Here is a 23,299-nt window from a genome sequence, read left to right as displayed (position 1 = left end):
TCAGCAAAGGTAACAAGGAAAATATCCAGCAAATTGCTAGCTACTCCACTTTATACTAGAGAATCAGAAAAATATGTAAATTGAAGACAGAGCAGCTATCCCCATCGATGTCTTATGAGTTGCATGGGGCTCCTCAATCACTCTGTTATCACGTGGCTATTTTAATCCAAGCTTTTCCAATAAAGATTCTTCTAGTTAATAAAATAAGACCTGAGAGGGAAGCTCCCAATGACCCAGCAATAGGAAAATGACCGCAATGCATGATGCTTACCTGCCCTACATCTCCTGGAAGGCAATTCTGCTACTTGGTGCCATCGTTCTTCTTTGAAGTCATAGCATTCCACACTGCGGATAGCCTTTGGTGCTTGGCCCCCAACCACCACCATTAACTGCAAGGGCAGAAGTAGAGGCACTTGAACCAACAACTACTGCATATTCAGGGATTTAAAATGTCTTACAAAGACAATGACATGAAGAATATTAGGATGAAGATGGTAGGGGAAGCTGGGGGAAAACAACCACCTCATCAACATTTAATAAACATCAACAAAGGGGACACATGTATGTTAGAACTACAATTCTATTTTCTAGCACATTTAGTCAAAAATAAGGATATCAGAAACTAAGTTTCTGATCCTTCAAGCAAAAGCAGTATTTAAGCCAAAAACAGCAGGCAGTCAGCACTGGCAAGGCTGCAGTGTCATAGGGCTTGCTATAAACTAGATCCCAGCTTTGTAATGACCAGGGACTAGATCTCCACAATCTAGGAAAGCAGACAGAAGTGAAATTTATGTTAGTGGGTAGGTGGGATGAAAAGGACAATAAGGTATTAAAGAAAGATGGAAGAAGGAAAAAAAAAACCTATTGAAAAAGGAGGACTAATTGAATTGGAGTTCACAAGAGAGCACAGATTCCCAGATGTCAAGTAAAGAGACCTCCCTGGATGCCCCACAAATAAAACAACCAAGAGGACAGATAATGGAGATACTAGAAATCATAACGAATGAATGAAGAACAGTCCAGCACTGAGAATAAGTGAGGTCCATAAACTTCTTCAATTCAATTCAATCCAACAACTATTAAGTGTCTATCTTCCATATTTGATCAGAACTGTGCTAAGATGTTCTACATAAGAAATGTAAGACAGGATCTCTACCCCCAAGAGCTCTTAGATATCACTAAGGAGACAGGACTCTAAAGTACTTCAAGAACTATATACAATTATATGTGACCAGAGAGCTATGATTAGTTATAGACATTAATTGCTATTCCTGATCAGAAAATGAAACATAGCCATAATTTAGTGAAAGCTTCCTGGAGGGAGTAGAACCTTGAGAGATAGATGGGATTTAGCCATCAATGTGTTTGTCTTTTAATGAGTATAAGTGGGCACACTGGGCACTCTTTGGAAACACTGAAAACACAGCTGTCAATTCAGAAGAATGTAAAAGTTAATGATGTCACGTGTGGAACACTGTAAAGAATGGCAAGGACCTGTCAAGGGAAAAGTGAGATGACAGGAAAAACGGATGTTCAAAAGAAACAAAAAATCAAAACAAACAGAAGATGGAATGACTCATGCATACAAAAAGGGAAGGTTTGCAACCTTGACTGAGCAATGACCTACCTGTACTTGGAACTATAGAAAGATGGGTACACAGAAATCAGAATAAATCTTGTTTCCGAAAAGAAGCCTATTTTAGTAATTTATTTACTGGAAAGTATAAAGAATTTTAAAGGTCTTAAAAAGAAGACTGAATGTAGCACAGTTATATAATTTTTTTTCAGACCTGCCATTCCTCTAGTGTTGAATACAAATAAATAAAAGGAAGAATTAACAAAGAAAATCTGCAATACCCTTCCCTCCTAATCCCAAAGGGAAAAAAGGGAGGGGCAAGGTTATGAAATCACAGAGGTGCAACAGACAGTAAAATCAATCCTGTATCTAGAGGTCTATAGAAGACCTACCTGTGCTTAACTTTTAAACTCTGCCCGGCAGTTAGACAACAGTTGAAAGAGGTTTGCTTAACATCTCTGATGAAGATCAGTTTAAAAAAATCTCTGAAGGGAATACTTTTCAAATAATCCTTGAGAAACAATACAGTTTATTAGATTTCATGATTCTCAACTATGAATCCTGTGATTTCCACACAATAGTTCACTTCTTATAGATCAAAATGAGGATGGAAGGGAATATGTGCTACTGAATATAGAGAAAGGTAGTAATATCTGTTCTTTACTCACCCAAGAGAAGTAAAATGAGGTGAGGATTTGGAACTCCAGAAATCAGAGATAATGGGGAAAGGAAGAATGTATAATGGGAAGACAAGAGCAGGAGAGCAGGGGTATTTGTATGAGATCAAGAGACGGTGATAAAAACCACTGTGCTACTAGCATCAAAAGAGATGTCATGACTCTGACACCCTGATTATTTGTGACGCCTGATCTGAGAAACATCATACTAGTTTATGTTAATGCAAAGGAATAGAAAACTGGGAAGACATTTGTATGGAAAAGTTAAATGTGACGTATTTAAGGAAGGCGAGGGGTCGGGAGTTACACAAATTCAAGTGACCATCCTGAAATGTAGATCAATTAAACTTTGTTCTTTCATTTTCTTCACATATTAAATATTAGTTTTGCCTCCTGAAATACCAAGTTTCATAATTTTCCAACTGGAAATCTTAATAGATATCCTGGGTAAAAAAAAGAAAAATAAATATATAGAAATAATAAGATAGCATTTGTAAAAATACAGATTCCAAAGATAAAAAGAAGCTAACAACAAAACACAGAAGCAAAACATATACAGTTTTTCATTACACTGTCCAAATCCAAGAGTGCCTTACACAATCCCAAGACGGTTTACTGACGATACAAAACTAATATCTGAGATATAAAAAGATCTTTCATGCAAATTAGTATGCGTCCACAGAATCAGAGCCTAATTAGTCACTGTCATGGTAGAAACATTATTTTTCCAGCATTGCTACCACATTTTGTCTCATAGGTCTTACCATGATTATGATATGTCAGCAAGAGAAATTAATCTTTGCCTCATTCTTACCTACCTATTTAGAATTAATCTTGAGTACAACCACTCTAAAATGACAAACAGTGCTATTGAAAAAAGTGTCCAACACAAGCACTTTTGCAAAAACATGTGCAGATAAATAAACTTTGAGGAGAGACTATGCAAATACAAAATCAGGAGCTGAGTGGCTCCCTGCTACCTGTCAGGTCTGCAACCCTCCTCCCCAGCCACCCTGAGAGAACAGAAGAGAACCTTCATGTATCAGCATACCCACCACAAAATCGGAGCTAAAGAACTGAGAAACTGAAAGTTTAATACAGTTAGGAGGGTCACTCCAAAGCCATAACCAGAGAAGCCCAGAGAGTGTCAACTGAACAGATGATCACAACTCTACATAAGAGAAAATACTTGATAGGATTTTACCAAAGACTCTTTAGAATGTCTTCAAAAGTGACATGCTTATTACAGAAATTAGAAGAGAATTAGTTTTCACTCTAAAGGTTAAGGCATAGCTAAAGATAGCAAAGCTAAAGATGCCAGCAGAGGGAATATGCAAGTTAAGAAGAGATCTTTTACAAATATGAAATGTTTAAAAAGTATTAAAGATAAAACAAGCTATTTAGAAGGAAGTTAAAAAGACCAGCATAAAAGAAATAATAATTCGTATGGGCTAAGGCTATGAACAACTTTTATAAATCTATTTTTTTTGTAAGAACAAAAACTGACACCAAATTATATGGACAAATATGAAGTAATGAAGACTTATAGAGACGGCTACTTATAAAAGGAGGTAAAAGGGTATTTGGGAAATGTGAACACTTATAAAATCAGCAGACCCAGATGGCATGCATACTAAGGTGTTAAGGGAACTAGCTAATGTACTTACTGAGCCACTTACAATTATTTTTGAAAAATCTTGGAGAACTGAGGAGAGATCAGAAAATTTAAAAACGGCAAATACCAATTTTCAAAATAGGGTAGGAAGTGAGCGCCTTGTAAATACTTTTTAAGTGATAATATTCTCAGTAAAAATTTAGAATATTTTGAGAAAAGCATTTGAACTTCCAGGAGCCTATGAAACGATGAGCAACACGCAGAGGGATGTAAAAAAAAAAAAATCAGGCCAAATTTGAATCTATATGATCCTGAATCTCAACAGATGTTATATGCCAAATTATTTACTTTTTGGCTTAGATAATAAACATAATCATATAGACTGAAACTTCCTACAAACGGACTATGTTGGTAAGTGGGTATTTCTAATGAGGTATCACCAGGGAGAGTACTGAAGTCCATTTTAAATTAAAATATTTACTAATGATCTAGAAAAAAGGAGGGAGTAGCACACTGGAAAAATAAGTTGGTTCTAAATTGAGAACTCTTGTTAACACTGGGCAAAACAGAAAAACACTACTAATATGGATTTGAAGCAATTAAAATGTAGACTCCAAAAAAAAATAAAATTGAAAAAACACTAAATAAAAGCATTAAAGTGAAAGAATTTAAAAGATTTAATTTAATAAAAAGGTAAAGTAATAACTAAAGGTGATATAAGAAAACAGTGGATAACAGATTAATTCTCATTTCTTAATTCATCATTGCCCCAAACACACATGAGAGCTAAAAATCAATACATAAATAAAAGCATTACATTATGGGTCATTCTGATTAGACCATACACAAAATGGTGCTCAAAGTGCTGGTCTCCTAGTACTGTAAAGATGCAAACAGAGCAGAAGGAATTGTAAACAGAGAGACAGAAATGAGGGGTTATTCGTAAGGAAAATTAAATCAGTAAGACATGAATGGCTTCAACTAAAAAGATAAAGGTAGAATATGAACTTTCACAGAGGAATTACATGAACACTGGAGATCTGGGAAAACATATGGAAAATCTACACTGAAATGGCTATGTATGATGTGTGAGTGAACCATCAAATAGTACACAACAGACAATAGGAAGGAACAAAAGGAACAAGCTAGCATCCTAAGTTCTTAGCAATTCTGTGAAACTAGTTGGTTTTCAGTTATTATCCAAACATGTAGCTTACAAAGAAACCTTTGTAAAGAGCTAAAAAAACTCAGAAGGGACAAATACCAGTTGCGTCTGTTCCAGAAGAGTGACATCATGCGGTTTATAAAGATTAAGTGCGTCAAACAATCCCCACCCTCCACAGACAAAATCAATAGAGAAGCTGAATTATATACACTTCAATGAATTCCTGGGCACATGGAAAATCAGATGAGTAAAATATTAACAGCCTCACTATGGGCCTTTCAGATGAGGTAGTAACAAGTATGAACAGCAGATCCTACTTTGGGAAGGTTCATGGGTGTCCTCAGTCGGGTCCGGACACTCTTCATTAATATACGCTGCTCTGTTGGTAGCAGATGATACTTCATAGCTTCAATGAGGTAATCTTTGCAAGCACTGCTGTTCTTCACCAGTGCTTCTTCCTCAACCCTCTGGAAGAAGAAATCAGACCCACCCCATGAGGGGATAGCTACTTCATGATAAGACTGACAAAGAAACAAGTAAAGTAGAGGAAAAAAGCAATAACTATCCTCCCTGGTTCAGTCTAAAAGTTACAGAGGAAAGTTTATACATATCACTAAAACAAAAGTAAATGATGCCCCCAAATGCTCAAGTATCTGGTCTGCAGAGCAAAATGTTTATAAGTAATAAAGAAGAATGCAATGAAAATTATATACTTCAATGTCAGCTACAGAATAATCTTTGGATAATATTATGTTCACCTATTTGTTATCTTTAAACATTAAGCCAAATAGTAAGAAAAATAAGAAAATTTAGATAATGAGTCCTTCAGGTGGGGGAGGAAATATTTATAAATTAAAGACATCTTTTTAAAACACAAACTAAATACCCAGAAAAGGAATTCAAAATACTTTATAACAATGTGCCTACACCACAAATAAAACTTGTCCTTGCTATCCCTGACATCAAGTGCAGGACAGATTTTTTCTGTTCATTTTCTTAAAGGCAGAGTACCAATGATTACACGTATTAAAACAAATAATGAGGCTTCAAGAAATTCTAAAATGATCAGCTCTCATCTCCTAATAAAGAAATGTTTGATTAGATGGTTTCAATTATAAATTAAAATGTTGAAATGTTCCTAGTAGAATATTAATAATAAAACAATAAATTTAAAATTGTTCAGAGACTACTAAAGATCCATTTATTGCTATTTATTTCAAATAACCTGGTTTTCCTCAGTTTAGAAGTAAAGACAGAAACCAAATGCAAGCCACTGAAACTGTGAAGGAAAACTAAAAAGTATTTGGGTAGAACATCAAAATTCCATTTCTACAGAGCAGTCAGAGTGGGCTATCAAAAGGAAAGCAAAGGAGATGCAGAGCAGTGACACAGAGCCACAAATGCATTTATTTACATGTACTTAAGTCACCACAAATACTGCCTCCATAAGCTCTAGTACTTGCTTACTCAAATCAGAAATAGGGAAGAAGCAAACCTGTAAGACTGGGAACTGCCCTAAGAGTTAGCAGCTGCCAAGGACAGCAGGTGCGTTTACTGCCCTCTGCCTAGTTACCACTGTGTAACAGGAATCTACACGCTGTCAGCCCAGTGACATGGAGTAGGTGTACTCCTGTGTTTTGCAAAGCTTTTACCTGAACTAAATATTCCCGAGGAAGTAAAGGTAACCGTACATGTTCCATCAGCCGAGCCATAAATTCTTGCCTTACATCCTTGTCATGATTCACCCAAGCTATTACTGCTTCAAATACCTTGCCGAAAATATGGGGGAAAGAAAAATAAGTAATGAGTTATGTACCAAGGCATCTGAATAAAATACAATATTACATTTTATATACAACTCTGCTAAGACATCCAAGTATAATCCATGGCTCAAGTTTTTCAAATCCTGACTTATGATGCACTTGAAAAGTACATCCACTCCATTTCTTTCTTTGCTTTTTATTTTTTTCATTTGGTACTTAGTATGTACTTAATTTAAGAGGTACTCTCAGGAACTTTTAGATAATACAGTATTGTTAATTGTTAGTCACATTAGGTCTCTAGAACTTTTTCATCTTATAACTAGAAGTTTGTACCATTTGACCAACATCTCCCGGATTCCCCTACTCCCAGCCCCTGGTAACCACCACTCAACTCTCTTTCTATGAGTTTGACTTTTGAGTCTGCATATAAGTGAGATGATACAGTATTTGTCTTTCTCTGACTTACTTCACTTAGCATAATGCCCTCAAGGTCCATCCATGTTGTCACAAAAGGCAGAATTTCCTTCTTTTTATGGCTTTTTATTTCCTTCTTTTTATATACATTGTGTATATATAGCACCTTTCTATCTATTCATTCAGGTTGTTTCCACATCTTGGTTATTGTGAAAAATGCTGCAGCCAACACAGCAATACAGATATCTCTTCAAGATTCTGTTTTTATTTCCTTTGGATATATACTCAGAAGTGGGACTGCTGGATCATATGGTAGATCTACTTTTAATTTAGTAGGTACTTTAATAAGTACTTTAGTACTTTTACGTATTTAGTGAGTACTTTTTGCTGGGTATTTACTACATATTTCATCAAGTACATTACCTAATCTTCTTGAACTTGAGTGGTAGCAGTGATAATTTGATGATATATGATCTAATTCATTGTTGACAACCTTTCCAAATTGAATTTGGTTCTACTTACTTAGATTTAAATCTAAAGTCCCTCTTGAATAAAGCACCCGAAATAATAAAGCAAAGTGATATCTAGAATGAAAATCATGTGCTCTTAGCAACAACTCATTTTTTGGCTTTTTCCTTGGGTTTACAAACAAATGCTGGACCATATACTTCTAAATCAAGGATCTGCAGAATACATTAACTCTCTTTTGTCACAACAGTAGAATGTATTAAAATATAATATTTTATATTAAAAATTATCAAAATAATAAGGGCATTACAACATATACATATGAGAAAGTTAATAAGCTATTATGAAGACAGTATTTGAATACATAATTTCCTTCCAGACTGATGAATATACTACCCAGTAATCTTTAAAGGGTTGTAGAAAATGTTCGATGATATGTAAATGAATAACTGGGAAGCAAAAAATAGGTTATTTTGATGCAGGTATAGAGCAAGAAGCTAAAAATAATCTATATTATAATTAATGAGCCTCTTTAATTCATTCAGTCACCAAGTACCTCTATGTGCCAGATGCTAGAAGATAAAGAGGGTCCTGTCAATTCTATCTGCTAACTATTTCTCAGCTCTGTCTTCTCTTCTCCACCCCTCTTTCTACCACCCTATACCAGATCCTATTGCTCACTGGTAACTTCAACATCCTCCTATATGACCCTCACCCCACTTTTGGTCCATTCTGCACACCACCACTTTGGAGCTAGTCTCCAAAAATGGTCCCTAATAAACCACTTCTCTGGTGTCCACACCTTATGTAGTAACCTCCCACAGGAATCTAAGCTGGCCCTGTGTAACCAACAGAAGGTTGTGGAGGCAGTGCTGTGGGGCTTCTGAAGCTGGGTCATAAGATGCCTCTGGTCTCTTGAAATGCTCATTTGGGGGAAGCCAGGTGTCATGTAAAAAGTCTGATTACTGGAGATGAGATGCTATGAGACCCAAGCCAGTCATAGAGAGGAAGGGGGGTGGGGAGGGTGAGCTACCAACCAATACCTGGCCCAGGAGTCAGACAAGCGAGTGAAGGAACCATCCTGGGTGTTCCAGAAACATAAGATGCCATGTGCAGAGGGACTGAAGCCTTGGGTATGTGGCTCCAGTAGAATAATGTCACCCGTCAAGCCAACCCAGCTGAAGCCCCAGGCACTGCAGAGCAGAGACAAGCTGTCCCTATGTGCCCTGCATGAATTCTGCCCACAGACTGTGAGCATAACGACATGGTTGTTTTATGTCACTGCATTTTGGGGTGGTTGTTATGCAGCAGTAGAAAACCAGAACAGCCTCCGTGACATTTCTACAGTGAAGGCATTATCGTAGCACTCTTCTACTGATTAGAACTCTTCAGAGGCTCTTCATCACCAGGGTAAAGTCAATTTTTTTAAAAAAAATTTATTTATTTTTGGCTGTGTTGGGTCTTCGTTGCTGTGCGCAGGCTTTCTCTGGCTGTGGTGAGCGGGGGCTACTCTTCATTGCAGTGCATGGGCTTCTTGTTGTGGCTTCTCTTGTTGTGGAGCACGGCCTCTAGGCATGTGGGCTTCAGTAGTTGCGGCACACGGGCTCAGTAGTTGTGTCATGCGGGGTCTAGAAAGCAGGCTTAGTAGTCGTGGTGCACGGGCTTAGCTGCTCTGCTGCATGTGGGATCTTCCTGGACCAGGGCTTGAATCCGTGTCCCCTGCATTGGCAGGCAGATTCTATTCACTGTGCCACCAGGGAAGTCCAAGTCAATTTTCTTTAACATGGCTGCGAAGGTATTTTATGTCATCTTCCCACCTTATCTCCTACCACTGTGCCAAACAAACTGTAAACTCTAACTGTACTGAACTAAAAGAATGCAATCATTCTTTCACACCTCTTTACACTTACATATTCTGTTCCCTCTACCTGGGCTGCCCTTCTCCTTCCAACCCATCCCTGTTTCCCTGGCAAACTCATACGCACTTTAAAAAACTTGGATCATACATCTGAGCCACACTGAACTCCAATCTGTATCCAAGGAATGATTAAAGGCTCCTTCTGAACCCTCTACAGCATTCTGTGATCACTTATTACCCCACTGGTTGTCCCTCTAGTCATGAGTAAAGGATTTCATTTTGTCAATATTCTTGTATGTAGGACTCCATGGCAGTGTCTGGTACACAGTACGCACTCAACACACATCTATTAAACATGAATAGTAGTGTCTTCCTCTCCTCTATATTTCTGGGGTGTTAAGATTATACATTTCACAACCACTTTCACATATTTTTTATTTGGTAAATATTATAAGAAATGTGTCTTTTTGCCCCCAAGCAGTATGAATATCCTTGAGGAAAAGAACAACAAAGTTTATACAACAAATCACACAAAGGAAAAACTTAAGTTTCACTTCTTCCAAACACTGCAGGTTCATAAGCTTTTGCACCCTGATTCCCACAAGCTACAAAACCTACCCAAAGAATAAAACCCACTGAGAAGCCTCTCCCTCCACCGATACAAAAGGTGCAGGTGGCTGAAAAAGGCAACCCCAACTTCGGAGAGACAGGCTACAACCAGACAAAGCAGCTGCACAGGGCTCTGGAAGGGGGGAAGGACACGTGGGGAGGGTAGAGTGTAAGCTGTAGGGGCCAGTCGGACAGAAGAGGTCAGTCTGGAACTAGCTAAACTTTGCCACCTGGGTGACTTCGTCCAACTCACATGATGGTGAAATTACTCTGGTTTGAGAATATTATGTTTGTTTATTTATTTATTTATTTATATATATATATATTTTTTTTGCAGTACACGGGCCTCTCACTGTTGTGGCCTCTCCCATTGTGGAGCACAGGATCCGGACGCGCAGGCCCAGTGGCCATGGCTCACGGCCCAGCCGCTCCGCGGCATATGGGATCTTCCCGGACCGGGGCACGAATCCGCGTCCCCTCCATCGGCAGGCAGACTCTCAACCACTGCACCACCAGGGAAGCCCTATTTATTTATTTTTTAAGTGGCTTCTTTTTATTAATTAATTTATTTATTTATTTGTTTGTTTTTGGCTGTGTTGGGTCTTCGTTGTTGCACGCGGCCTTTCTCTAGTTGTGTTGAGAGGGGGCTACTCTTTGTTGCGGTGCGCAGGCTTCTCATTGCGGTGGCTTCTCTTGTTGAGGAGCACGGGTTCTAGGCATGCAGGCTTCAGTAGTTGTGGCACACGGGCTCAGTAGTTTTGGTTTATGGGCTCTTGAGCGCAGGCTCAGTAGTTGTGGCACACAGGCTAGTTGCTCCACGGCATGTGGGATCTTCCCGGACCAGGGCTTGAACCCATGTCCCCTGCATTGGCAAGCAGATTCTTAACCACTGCGCCACCAGGGAAGTCTGAGAATATTATGTTTAGATCACAATTTTCCCAGGTATCTAGCTGTGAGAAGAAACTCAGTTCCCCAAAGGCCCTTTGTTTCAGATAGTTCAATGTACGCAAGCTCTTGCTGTGGGGTCAAGCACAAAACTCTGGTGTCTAACCATTTAGGGAAGCTCCTAAGGAGTGAGAACACAGTTATTTACACAACCAACAAGTCAACTAGCTGAGTTTCTTAACTTCCAGATCAAAGATCACTGGCTGTCACTACACATACAGGGTCAAAAAGTTACAAAACAAAGTGAAAGAAAGGAAAAATACTATATCACTGTACACTGGGAAAAGAAAAATACACTTACCTTCTCTTCTGAAGAAATGGTAAGTTTGTCACTCGAGATTAAGCTGCACACTTGTTCAATGCCCAGGTTGAGAAATTCTTCACTAAGTACGACATCTGCAAAATGTTGCTCTGTTTGGAGGTTACAAAGAAAACCCATTAACGCCACATTCTATTACCATAGTTTCAAACTGCTTAAAAAAGAAGAGGTTTTTCCTAATGTAACCTATGAAGGAGAAAACCAAGTGTACTTCCTTAAGGCAAGAACTAACAAGACAAACCCAAACAAACTCTCCTGGGGAAGTGGTCTGTACTTGAGTGACAAAGTGGAAGCACAGGCAGGAAGGTAGCCTTACTGTACACTCGGCTGAATCACTTCTGTTTTATAAGGGGGTGTTTTAGAGTTAAACATCTATCTATTCCTTATCTGGTAATAAGACTATCGGTGTTGAAATTTGTAAAACCTTTTGATTACATAAATTAGATAAAGTACATTGTGTTATTATTCACACACTTAAATGTATTATGTAAAACATTAGAGGGCTTTAGGACATAACGGGGTAAGGAGGGGAAGCTGCTTTAATTGAAAACTAAAGATTAAACAAGGAAATCTTAAATGCTGGTCAGTCTGAATAGATAACTCTGAATTCTATGTAAGCAATTTACTTGGGGGTCAAGTTACACTATTTTATACCCTCAATTACTTTCCAGAAACCAGTGAAATTAGTAATTCTTAAAACTGAAAAAGAAACCCTTTCTTTGATTTCACAAACATACCCACTCCTCCAAAGGAGGGGGGGAGGGGGTACTATTAGTATAATCAATGACTTAAAAACTTAAAAAAAAAACCTAATCATTTACAAAGTATCCTTTCCTCCAAATCTAGCTCTCATTTTAAAGTGTGAGCTAACAAGGAAATATGGTGGTCAAATCCCAGCTCTGCCACGTGCTAGTGTGTAAAACCTTGGGAAAGTTTTGTAATTTCTCTAACCCTTGGCTTCCTCATCTATAAAATGGGGATAATAAAAATACCTTACATAACAAGATTTCTGTGAGGATTAAATAAATTAATGGCTTGTAAGCATCTAGAACTGTGTGTGGTAAAGGGTAAAGACTCAATAATTTAGCTCCTATTGTATTGTGATCCCTATATTCTAAAGTAAAAATCTGCTAGGAATTCTAGGTATTTTCTAGGTCTTTACAATTAACCATATTCTAATAGTAAGTTTTTTCAAAGCCTTTTTTTTCTAAGGTGAAATAAAAGATTTCATTTCAAATGTATGTTTCAACATACCATAAAAAGGGTTAGTTGGCTTCCCTTGCAGAGAACACAGAGCAAAGCAATGCCCCCAAGATTGGAGAGATCAACAGGAGAACACAGGGAGCTGCAGCTGATTGAAACAGAGACTCACAAGTGGAAACTGCATGCGAATCAGTGCGAGGGTAGGAAAATCTCAGCGTGGACAACTCTGAGAGTTAAAAACTCCAGGGGGTCCCAGTCATAGGGGGATCCCCACAATATTGTGAGATTTCCTCTAGGAGCTCAACCAGGTTTCCACAGTAAATATGAGAGAAGAATCCCCTCTGGCTTCTGGTAGGGGGAGGAGAAATGAATTTCAACAATTTGAAATACCCAAAGCAGTCTGTTCTTAATAAAGCCTGCCCTCAGGAGAAACTAGTTAACCAGAGCCTAACTGACCCAAGGAAGGGAAACACCCAACTCCAGCCCACTCCAGCCATCCTGGCCCACCTAGGAAGGGAGAAAGAAACCCGAGAAACATTTGTCAAGTTCACAGTCCAGAGCCATAGGCTCACTAACAAACGGAGACCTAATCATGGGAATACAGAAGGCTTCCCTCCCCACATCTCACTGCCACATCTCTAAAGGCCTGTTTACAGCAGTTCCTTTCACTGGGTACATCATGTCTGGCTACCAAGAAAAAAATTACAAAAGGCAGAAAACACAACTTGAAGAGACAGAGCAAGCATCCAAACCAGACACGGCAGGGATGCTGGATTTATCAAACTGGGAATTTAAAACAACTATGATAAATATGCTCAGAGCTCTAATGGATAAAGCAGACAGCAGGCAGGAACAGATGGGCAATGTAAACAGAGAGATGGAAAATTCTAAGAAAAAAGTAAAAAGAAATGCTAGAGATCAAAAACACGGTAAGAAAAATGAAGAATGTCTCTGATGGGCTGATTAGTAGACTGGACACGGCTGAGGAAGCAACCTCTGGGTTTGAGGAAAATGGTGGATACATGTCATTATACATTGTCAAAACCCACAGAATATACAACACAAGCAGTGAACCATATATACTATGGTCTTCAGTTAATAATAATGTATCAATATTGGCTCATAATCTGTAACAAAGGTACCACACTAATGCAATATGTTAATAATAGCAGAAACTGTAGGAAGAGGGAGGACACAGGAAGAACTCTCTGCACCGCCCACTCAATTTGTCTATAAAACTACAACTGCTCTAACAAATATTATTAGTTAAAAAAGAATGCAATGATAAAGAACAACATAAATGATTAATTTGTAACTGAATTTGTAATTAATCAAGTCAATGAAAAAAACTAAGATTAGTATTCGAAAAAATACAAACTAAAGCTTAAACTTACATTTTTAAGATATCTAGTCCTTATAACATATTACTTCATAATAGTACTTCAAAACCTAGTGTGAAATTTTTAATAGGATTATAGATTTTAATAAACCATCATGATTAATTACAAAGGTCCTTTCTACATCTGAAATATGATCCTAATAGTTCCTGACCTCACAAGAAGTTTACACAAAAAAATCATTTCAGAAATTTTTATACATAAAGAAATAAGGAAAAACTTTTTTTCAGTGGTTGGATTTGCTTTTTAAAGAATGAACATAAGAAAAGCATACAGAAATTCTTTGTATTTAAAGTTCCCAAATATTGAGAAATTCATTTTAGTGAAAATTTGGCAAATAGCATATAAACTTAAAAATGTTTATGACAGGGCCTCCCTGGTGGCTCAGTGGTTGAGAGTCCGCCTGCCGATGCAGGGGATACGGGTTCGTGCCCCGGTCTGGGAGGATCCCATATGCCGCGGAGCGGCTGGGCCCGTGAGCCATGGCCGCTGGGCCTGCGCGTCCGGAGCCTGTGCTCCGCAACGGGAGAGGCCACAACAGTGAGAGGCCCGCGTACCGCAAAAAGAAAAAAAAAAAAAAAAAAAATGTTTATGACAGCAAATTGGAAATTCAAAGATAAATACACAATAGCTACTGAACAAAAGACAAGTGAATATAAACCTCTTTTTCCTAGTCATAAAATATTTTCACTTCCAAATATAGGTCTGTAATGATTTTGCACCAAGCTTCTTTTACAATTTTAAAATGTGAATCAAAGAAAGAGATTACTGGCCTCCCTATACTTTTCACGGGGGAAAAAAATCTCTAGTGGTAACAAACACAACAGAGAGAACGTAACTTTTCTATATCATGACTGTATAAGTTACCCTACACTCTTGCCTCATTAATCAGAAAAATGGACTTAATAAAAAACAAACCTGGTGACGTTTTAAAAATAATCAATTACTTAAATTTAGAAGTAAATTCAGGGCATTAGTAAACTTTATCCAAAGTCAAGTTTGGGCTCTAAATTCATTGTGTACTCTTTACTAGTGATCAAAGGACGTTAAGAGGGCAGGAAAAGTAGTCAACTACCACAACTGTACCGTCGACCTTCCCATATCCAGGGCTGTGAAACTCAACTGTATTCATCCTACATCATTTTATACAGGGGACCTGAGTATAGACAGATGTTGGTATCAGCGGGTCTCCTGGAACCAGTCCCCCAAGGATACACAGGGATGATGGTATTGCAAAAACCATAACATAGCTGTTATTCAAACAAATGAACCTGAGGACCCTCACCAATTACAAAAAAACTAGTCTAAACGAAAAGTGGAGAAAGATGAAATGTTCAAGGGAACTTTCATTATAGAAAGTCATATACATATTTTTAAATAGTTCCAACCCTCACATATGTTCTACTTTCTACCTGAACAACCTCTCCTCCTCAGTAAAATCTTTCGGTATTGGTGTCTAATGTTTACCCCTTCACATTAAGCTTTCTTGGAAAAGTTTTGGCAATTATGTGGAGCATCACTAAATATGGAGGGCAGTATCTGGCAACATCAGGAGTAAATGAGTTTACTGTAAGGCCTGCCTTTTCTCTATTTATATGAACAGTATGAATCTTCAAATGTTCTGCTGTATTAACTGACAGGCAATTTGGCAGGACTATTGCTGGTTAATACACCCCAGGCACCCAGACACACCAGATGACGGGCTCAGTCACTGTAAGGCACTCTAGGGCACGAGTGATATTTTAAATGTCTTTGGTTACACAGGTTTGTCCTGTGAATAATATTCTTAACTTAATGTCACCTAACTTGAGCATTTACTGATCTTTCCCACTAAACCTGAAGATTCCACCTACCTACCTACCTACCTACAACAATTCACATAATTTATATGGCCTGACTTCATCCCACACACCAGCAGAACTCACGGTTATCCTAGGGCCACTATCCCTGGCCCAACCCTCTGTTTCCAGAACAGCTTACGCTTGACACTGCCAATTGTCTGTTATTTTATATGTTCTGAAGCCTTGGTCTCCAGATCCTATTGTTTCTTATCAGTCCATGCTTGCTCTGCATGATCCTACCAACCTTAAAACTTTAACCAATTCACTCAGTATCAAACTAAAAACATTAAAAGTAGCATCCATTCTTTTTGATGTGATGGTAAATAGGATTATTTCCTTAATCTTTCGGATACTTTGTTGTTAGTGTATAGAAATGCAACAGATTTCTGTATATTAATTTTGTATCCTGATACTTTACCAAATTCATTACTGAGCTCTAATACTTCTCGGGTAGCCTTTAGGACTTGCTACGTACAGTATCATGTCATCTGCAGACAGTGACAGTTTTGGGACTTCCCTGGTGGCGCAGTGGTTAAGAATCTGCCTGCCAATGCAGGGGACACGGGTTTGATCCCTGGTCTGGGAAGATCCCACATGCCGTGGAGCAACTAATCCTGTGCACCACAACTACAGAGCCTGTGCTCTAGGACCTGCGAGTCACAACTACTGAGCCCATGTGTCACAACTACTGAAGCTCATGCACCTACAGCCCATGCTCTGCAACAAGAGAAGCCACCGCAGTGAGATGCCCATGCACCTCAACCAAGAGTAGCCCCCACTTGCCGTAACTAGAGAAAGCCTGAGTGCAGCAACTAAGACCCAACGCAGCCAAAAAAACCCCACAAACAAACAGTGACAGTTTTACTTCCTTTCCAGTTTGGATTCCTTTTATTTCTTTTTCTTCTCTGATTGCTGTGGCTAAGACTTCCAAAACTATGTTGAATAAAAGTGGCGAGAAGGACATCCTTGTCTTGTTCCTGATCTCAAGAGGGAATGCTTTCAGCTTTTCACCACTGAGTATGATGTTAGCTGTGGGTTTGTCATACTTGGGCTTTATTATGTTGAGGTATGTTCGTTCACTCTATGTCCACTTTCTGGAGAGTTTTTACCATAAATGGATACTGAATTTTATCAAAATCGTTTTTGGCATCTACTGAGATGATCATATGGTTTTTACTCTTCAATTTGTTAATGTGGTGTATCACACTGACTGATTTGTGGATACTGAAAAATCCTTGCATCTCTGAGACAAATCCCTTTTGATCATGGTGTATGATCCTTTAATGTACTGTTGGATTCGACTGGCTAGTATTTTGTTGAGGATTTTTGTATCTGTGTTCATCAGTGATATTGGTCTATAATTTTCTTTTTTTGTGATATCTTTGTCTGGTTTTGGTTTCAGGGTGATGGTGCCCTCACAGGACGACTTTGGAAGTGTTCCTTCCTCTGCAATTTTTGGAATAGTTTGAGAAGGATAGGTATTAACTCTTCTCTAAATGTTTCATAGAATTCACCTGTAAAGCCATCTGATTCTGGACTTCTGTATTCTGGGAGTTTTAAAATTACTTATTCAATTTCATTACTTGGTCTGTTCATATCTTCTATTTCTTCCTGGTTCAGTCTTGGGAGCTTCTCTCTATTTCTCATTGAATTTTAACTTTTCCACCTTTGGAAGGGACAGGAAGGGACAATAGGTTTGGCTACTGGGCTGGTCCCGAGTGCCAGCAGCAATACCATCTAGCAAACGCTTCCCCTTCAGCCCACTCCCATTTACATAGGGTATCATTCCATAGGTATAGAACTAGTGGTCTATCTCAACCACTAGGTAATACAGCTGTATTCACTGTCAACCCCAAGTTTGCCAGATGGGGTGAACACACAGTCTATCACATTAGGCCTTTAGGAATCCTGACGTAAAAGTTTAAAAGTACAGTTAAGGTTTCTTGCTTAGAAATCACCCCTGCTTCTGGCCCCTGCAACTGCAGCCCTGGTCCTGGAACCACTGAATCAGGTAGGGATAAAAGGAAGTTGAGGTGTTGTGGGGGAAACTGTATAGTCATACCAGCATCTTCTCCCACCTCCTCTTCCCCAGATTCTTCTGAAAAGTGAAGGAATCTATCTGTTGAAGACCCTCCCTTGGTCACACCCACATGGGGTGTCCTTACCCCATGTTGAGTGCGAGCACACACTTGTGAAGACGTATAAGCCAGCCCTTCATGCCTTTACCTCCCCCAGTTTTAGACAACAAATGTTTCAGTTGCCTGTTCTAAGTCTCTATCAAAGTACTACTCCTAGGATATCTCTCCTAGGATACCTCTTTGCTCACTGTTGGACATTATGGATTACTACTGTGGACTGAATTGTGTTCCCCCAAAATTTACATTTTGAAGACTGAACCCTTAATGTGGTTGTATTTGGAGATAGATCCTTCAAGGAGGTAATTAAATTTAAATGAGGTCATAAGACAGCCCTAATCCAATAGGACTGGTGTCCTTATAAAAAGACACCAGTGGTGTGCATGCACAGAGAAAATGCCATGTGCGGACACAGTGAGAAGGTGGTCATCTATAAGCTGGGAAGAGAGGTCTCACCAGAAACCAACCTTACTGGCAGCTTGATCTTGGGACTCCCAGTCTCCAGAACTATGAGGAGGTAAATTTCTGTTGTTTAAGTCACCCAGTCTGTGGTATTTTGTTATGGCAGGAAAACTTTTGGAAATTGCAAAGCACTACAGAATTTAAAGAATCTTTCATTCAATTAAAAAAAATGTTTTTAATAACTACAAAAAAAGTAGCATCCAAACCTATTACATTATTTTCAAAAGCATATAACATTTCTCTTTTCTTCTTTGTAACCCTTGTGCTATAAGAAAAAAAAATATTTTAGTGAAAAACACTTTGGTGATTTAAGCTTCTGGCAAGTACTACTGGAAACTGAGAATAGAGGAGGAATTAATTATTACTCAGTTAATGAGATAGTTTTAATGAACGGCCAAGAGAACACATATAGCACATCTAAATAATATACTAATAAACTCTAAATGACATTAGAGTGTAGTTTAATCTGCTACCTTCACAATGGTCATTCTCAAACCTTATGCTGAAGATGACAGTTCCACTGTTGCCATCAAACCATCCTGCTTTTTGATTGTGGGCTAGAAATGGAACAATTGTGAGAAATACAGAGTAGTATTACCACATGGACAGGATCCACTATCAAGAGGAACCACTGCACATCTGTGCAAGTGAACAGACATGTGCATACTGAAATGGGTCCATTAGCTACCACCGCCATTCAGTTTTATGCCTCAGAATGCTCTGGGGTAAGGAAAATGGGAAGTGGTTTGTTTTACAGTACCTATAACCAATTCTCTTGAGCTAAAATAAAGCAAGTCTTGTCATTTGAATGGGAAAAAGTATAATTCTGTATCTGCTAGAGGAAAAAAACCCTGTTGTCAAACTTGTAAGGGCAAAAGGAGCTTTACAAAGTTGTTATGGGAACATATAAAATTCAAACCACATTTATAAAGGGAATCGCTAGGCCATCTCAGAAGGAAGAGCTTTGGGTGTGATGAGATCACAAATTTTAGTCAACTAATGTAAGACACTTACAATACGGCAAGCCATTTCCCCAATACATATTTAAAAAAACAGCATGGACTCCTAACAATACCTTTAATGAATCAGTAAAATCCTGCATGTATTTCTAAAACATTAAAATGACATGAACCTGACAGTGGCAGTTCTCAATTTTACTATTCCTATATGTATATTCAAATTTCTAGGCACCAAAAGCAACTGAAAACATGTTTAGATAGAAATTTGTTCACAGGAACTCTGTAGGAAGAAAGGCAAGAAGGTTAGTGCTACCTGTCATTTTATGTGTTCTTTATACAAATCATTATTTGTCTCTCTGCTGCTTAGTTCCTGTTGTTAAATGCTCTAATATTACCACTACTGCTAATAAAAATGATATATGAACAATTTCTTCCCTGGCCTCAAGCTACAAAACCATGAAGATCAAAATTAAAAACACACAAAAAACCCCAAAACATATCCCTACTATGAAACTGTGTACTATTTCATACTGCCGGTAGGAGTATAAATTAGTACAAGCTCTACAGAGCTTCAATACTGAAATCTCATCCTAGAAATACACTTTACCAGTTATGAAATAACACATTCCAAGTTATTCACTGCAGCATTGTTTTTAATAACTGCAAAAGAGTTAACTGGTTGGCATTGATTAAAAATGGTACAATTACACAATATTCTGCATCTATAAAATATTCTGCATCTATAAAAAAGAATAAGAAAGTTCATGCTATGAAGAGAGTTTCAGGAAATGTTGCCAGTTTGAGGGGAGAAAAGGTACTACCGAAGGAGTACACAGCATATTAGCTACCTTTTGTGTAAAGAAAGGGGAAGGATAACACTAAAGATTCATGTACACTGGAAAGCTATAAAAGGAACTAATAAAAACACTTCCCTATAGAGGAGGGCATACCTAAGGAGGAGGGAAGTAGGACAGATGTGGAAACAAATTTTTTCAGTGGATAGCTTGGTACATTTTATTGTTATATGAACCATGTGAATAGATTACCTAGCCTCCCTCACCCCCACAAAACAAAACAAAAAACCCAAAACTAATACTAGTAACTACATTTGTCGGGAGACGGGGGGTAAGGGGGAATGACGGACAAGGGTGAAAGGGAGACTTCTTCAATATACACCTTTCAATACCCTTGTGTACATAGTCAAATGATCTTTGATAAGGATGCCAAGACCACTGAAAGAGGAAAGAACAGTCTCTTCAAAAAACAGGGTTGGGGGCTTCCCTGGTGGCGCAGTGGTTGAGAGTCCGCCTGCCGATGCAGGGGACACCGGTTCGTGCCCCGGTCCGGGAAGATCCCACATGCCGTGGAGCGGCTGGGCCCGTGAGCCATGGCTGCTGAGCCTGCACGTCCGGAGCCTGTGCTCCACAACGGGAGAGACCACAACAGTGGGAGGCCCGCGTACCACAAAAACAAAAAACAAAAAAAAAACAGGGTTGGGAAAACTGGATACCCACCTGCAAAAGAATGAGGGTGGGCTCTGATCTTATACCATACACAAAAATTAATTCAAAACGGAGTAAAGACCTAAACCTAAACCCCCAAACTATAAAACTCTAAAAGAAGACACAGGGGAAAATCTTCATGCTGTTTGATTTGGCAATTTTTTCTTAGATATGACACCAAAAGCACAGGCAACAAAAACAAAAATAGATAAATGGGACTACATCAAACTTAAAAACTTTGTGCATCAAAGGACACAATCAACAGAGTGCAAAAGCAACCTATGGGAACTGGAGAAAAATATTTACAGATCATATACCTGATTAGGTGTTACTATCAAGAATATAAAAATAACTCCTACACCTAATAAATAGCAAAAAACCCCCAAACAATCCGATTAACAAATGGGCAGAGAATCTACATAGACATTTTTCCAAAGACATACAAATGGCCAAAAAGGCATATGAAAAGATGCTCAACATCACTTATCATCAGAAAATGCAAATCAAAACCACAATGAGACATCACCTGACAACTATTAGAATGGCTCATCAAAAAGACAAGAGACCAACCTAAGTGTCCATCATCGGATGAATGGATAAAGAAGATGTGGCACATATATACAATGGAATATTACTCAGCCATAAAAAGAAACGAAATTGAGATATTTGTAGTGAGGTGGATGGAGCTAGAGTCTGTCATACAGAGTGAAGTAAGTCAGAAAGAGAAAAACAAATACCATATGCTAACACATATACATGGAATCTAAGGGGAAAAAAAGGGTCATGAAGAACCTAGGGGTAGGGCTTCCCTGGTGGCGCAGTGGTTGAGAGTCCGCCTGCCGATGCAGGGGACACGGGTTCGTGCCCCGGTTTGGAAAGATCCCACATGCCGCGGAGCGGCTGCGTCCGTGCGCCATGGCCGCTGAGCCTGCGCATCCGGAGCCTGTGCTCCGCAATGGGAGAAGCCACAGCAGTGAGAAGCCCACGTACCACAAAAAAAAAAAAAAAGAACCTAGGGGTAAGACGGGAGTAAAGACACAGACCTACTAGAGAATGGACTTGAGGACACGGAGAGGGGGATGGGTAAGCTAGGACGAAGTGAGAGAGTGACATGGACATATATACACTACCAGACATAAAATAGATAGCTAGTGGGAAGCAGCTGCATAGCACAGGGAGATCAGCTCCGTGCTTATGACCACCTAGAGGGGTGGGATAGGGAGGGTGGGAGGGGGATAGGCTCAAGAGGGAGGAGATATGGGGATATATGTATATGTATAGCTGATTCACTTTGTTATACAGCAGAAACTAACAAAACATTGTAAAGCAATTATACTCCAATAAAGATGTTAAAATAAAAAAAAAAAAAAAAAAAAAAGACAAGAGACAAGTATTGGTGAGGATGCGGAGAAAGGGAACCCTCCTGCACTGCTGGTGGAAATATAAACTGGTGCAGCCACTACGGAAAACAGTATGGAGGTTCCTCAAAAAAGTTAAAAATAAAACTACTGTATGATCCAGAAATCCCACTGCTGGTATATATTTGAAGGAAATGAAGTCACTATCTTGAAGAGATATCTGTATTATCATGTTCACTGCAGCACTATTCATAATAGCCAACATATGGAAACAACCTAAGTGTCCATTAACAAATGAATGAAAAAAGATATGATACACACACACACACACACACACACACACACACACTCAATAGAAAAAGAAGAAAACTGGGCCATTTGTAACAACATGGATGGACCTTGAGGGCCTTATGCTAAGTGAAGTAAGTCAGATAAAGACAAATATTATATGATATCACTTATATGTGAAATCTAAAACAGCCAAAGTCATAGAAACAGAGTAGACTGTGGCGGTTACCAAGGCTTGGAGGGGTTAGGTCAAAGGGGATAATCTGCCAGTAACAAGATGAATAAGTTCTGGGGATCTAACATACAGCATGGTGACTACCATCAACAATAATGCATTACACAGTTGAAAGTTTCTAGGAGAGTAAATCTTAAATGTTCTCACCACAAAAAAGTAATAGTAATTATGTTTTGTTATTCAATTGTGTGAGTTCATTATATATTTTAGATATCAATCCCTTATCAGATATATAATTTGCAAATATTTTCTCCCACTTTGAAGGCTGCTTTTTCATTTTATTTATTGTTTCTTTTGCTGTGCAGAAGCTTTTTCTTAGCTTGATAAAGTCCTACTTATTAATTTTTGCTTTTGTTGCTTGTGCTTTTGGTGTCATATCTGAAAAATCATTACCAAGACCAATGTCAAGGAGCTGTTTTCATCTAGGAGTTTTATGGTTTCCAGTCTTATGTTTAAGTCTTTAATCTATTTGAGTTAATTTTAGTTAAGTGTTGTAAGATAGGGGTCCAA

At 38.6% G+C, this 23,299-nt stretch overlaps 1 protein-coding gene across 5 annotated transcripts in view; it reads right to left on the bottom strand.

The window, feature by feature from the left end:
- The window catches only part of KLHL2 (kelch like family member 2), a 131,945-nt gene that overhangs the window by 16,487 nt on the left and 92,159 nt on the right, over nt 1-23,299 (bottom strand). For 4 of the 5 annotated variants that reach the window (XM_060114462.1, XM_060114482.1, XM_060114491.1 and 1 more), the window contains 4 exons: nt 11,392-11,501; nt 6,686-6,802; nt 5,351-5,500; nt 272-389 (listed from right to left, as the gene is read on the bottom strand). In XM_060114462.1, coding sequence (XP_059970445.1) covers nt 272-389; nt 5,351-5,500; nt 6,686-6,802; nt 11,392-11,501 — 495 coding nt within the window. The remainder of the gene's footprint in view (nt 1-271; nt 390-5,350; nt 5,501-6,685; nt 6,803-11,391; nt 11,502-23,299) is intronic. The other variant, XM_060114473.1, reaches the window with a different exon arrangement.

This window comes from Mesoplodon densirostris, chromosome 1, assembly GCF_025265405.1.
Source record: "Mesoplodon densirostris isolate mMesDen1 chromosome 1, mMesDen1 primary haplotype, whole genome shotgun sequence".
NCBI lineage: Eukaryota > Metazoa > Chordata > Mammalia > Artiodactyla > Ziphiidae > Mesoplodon > Mesoplodon densirostris.
This window is presented reverse-complemented; position numbering and strand designations above follow the sequence as displayed.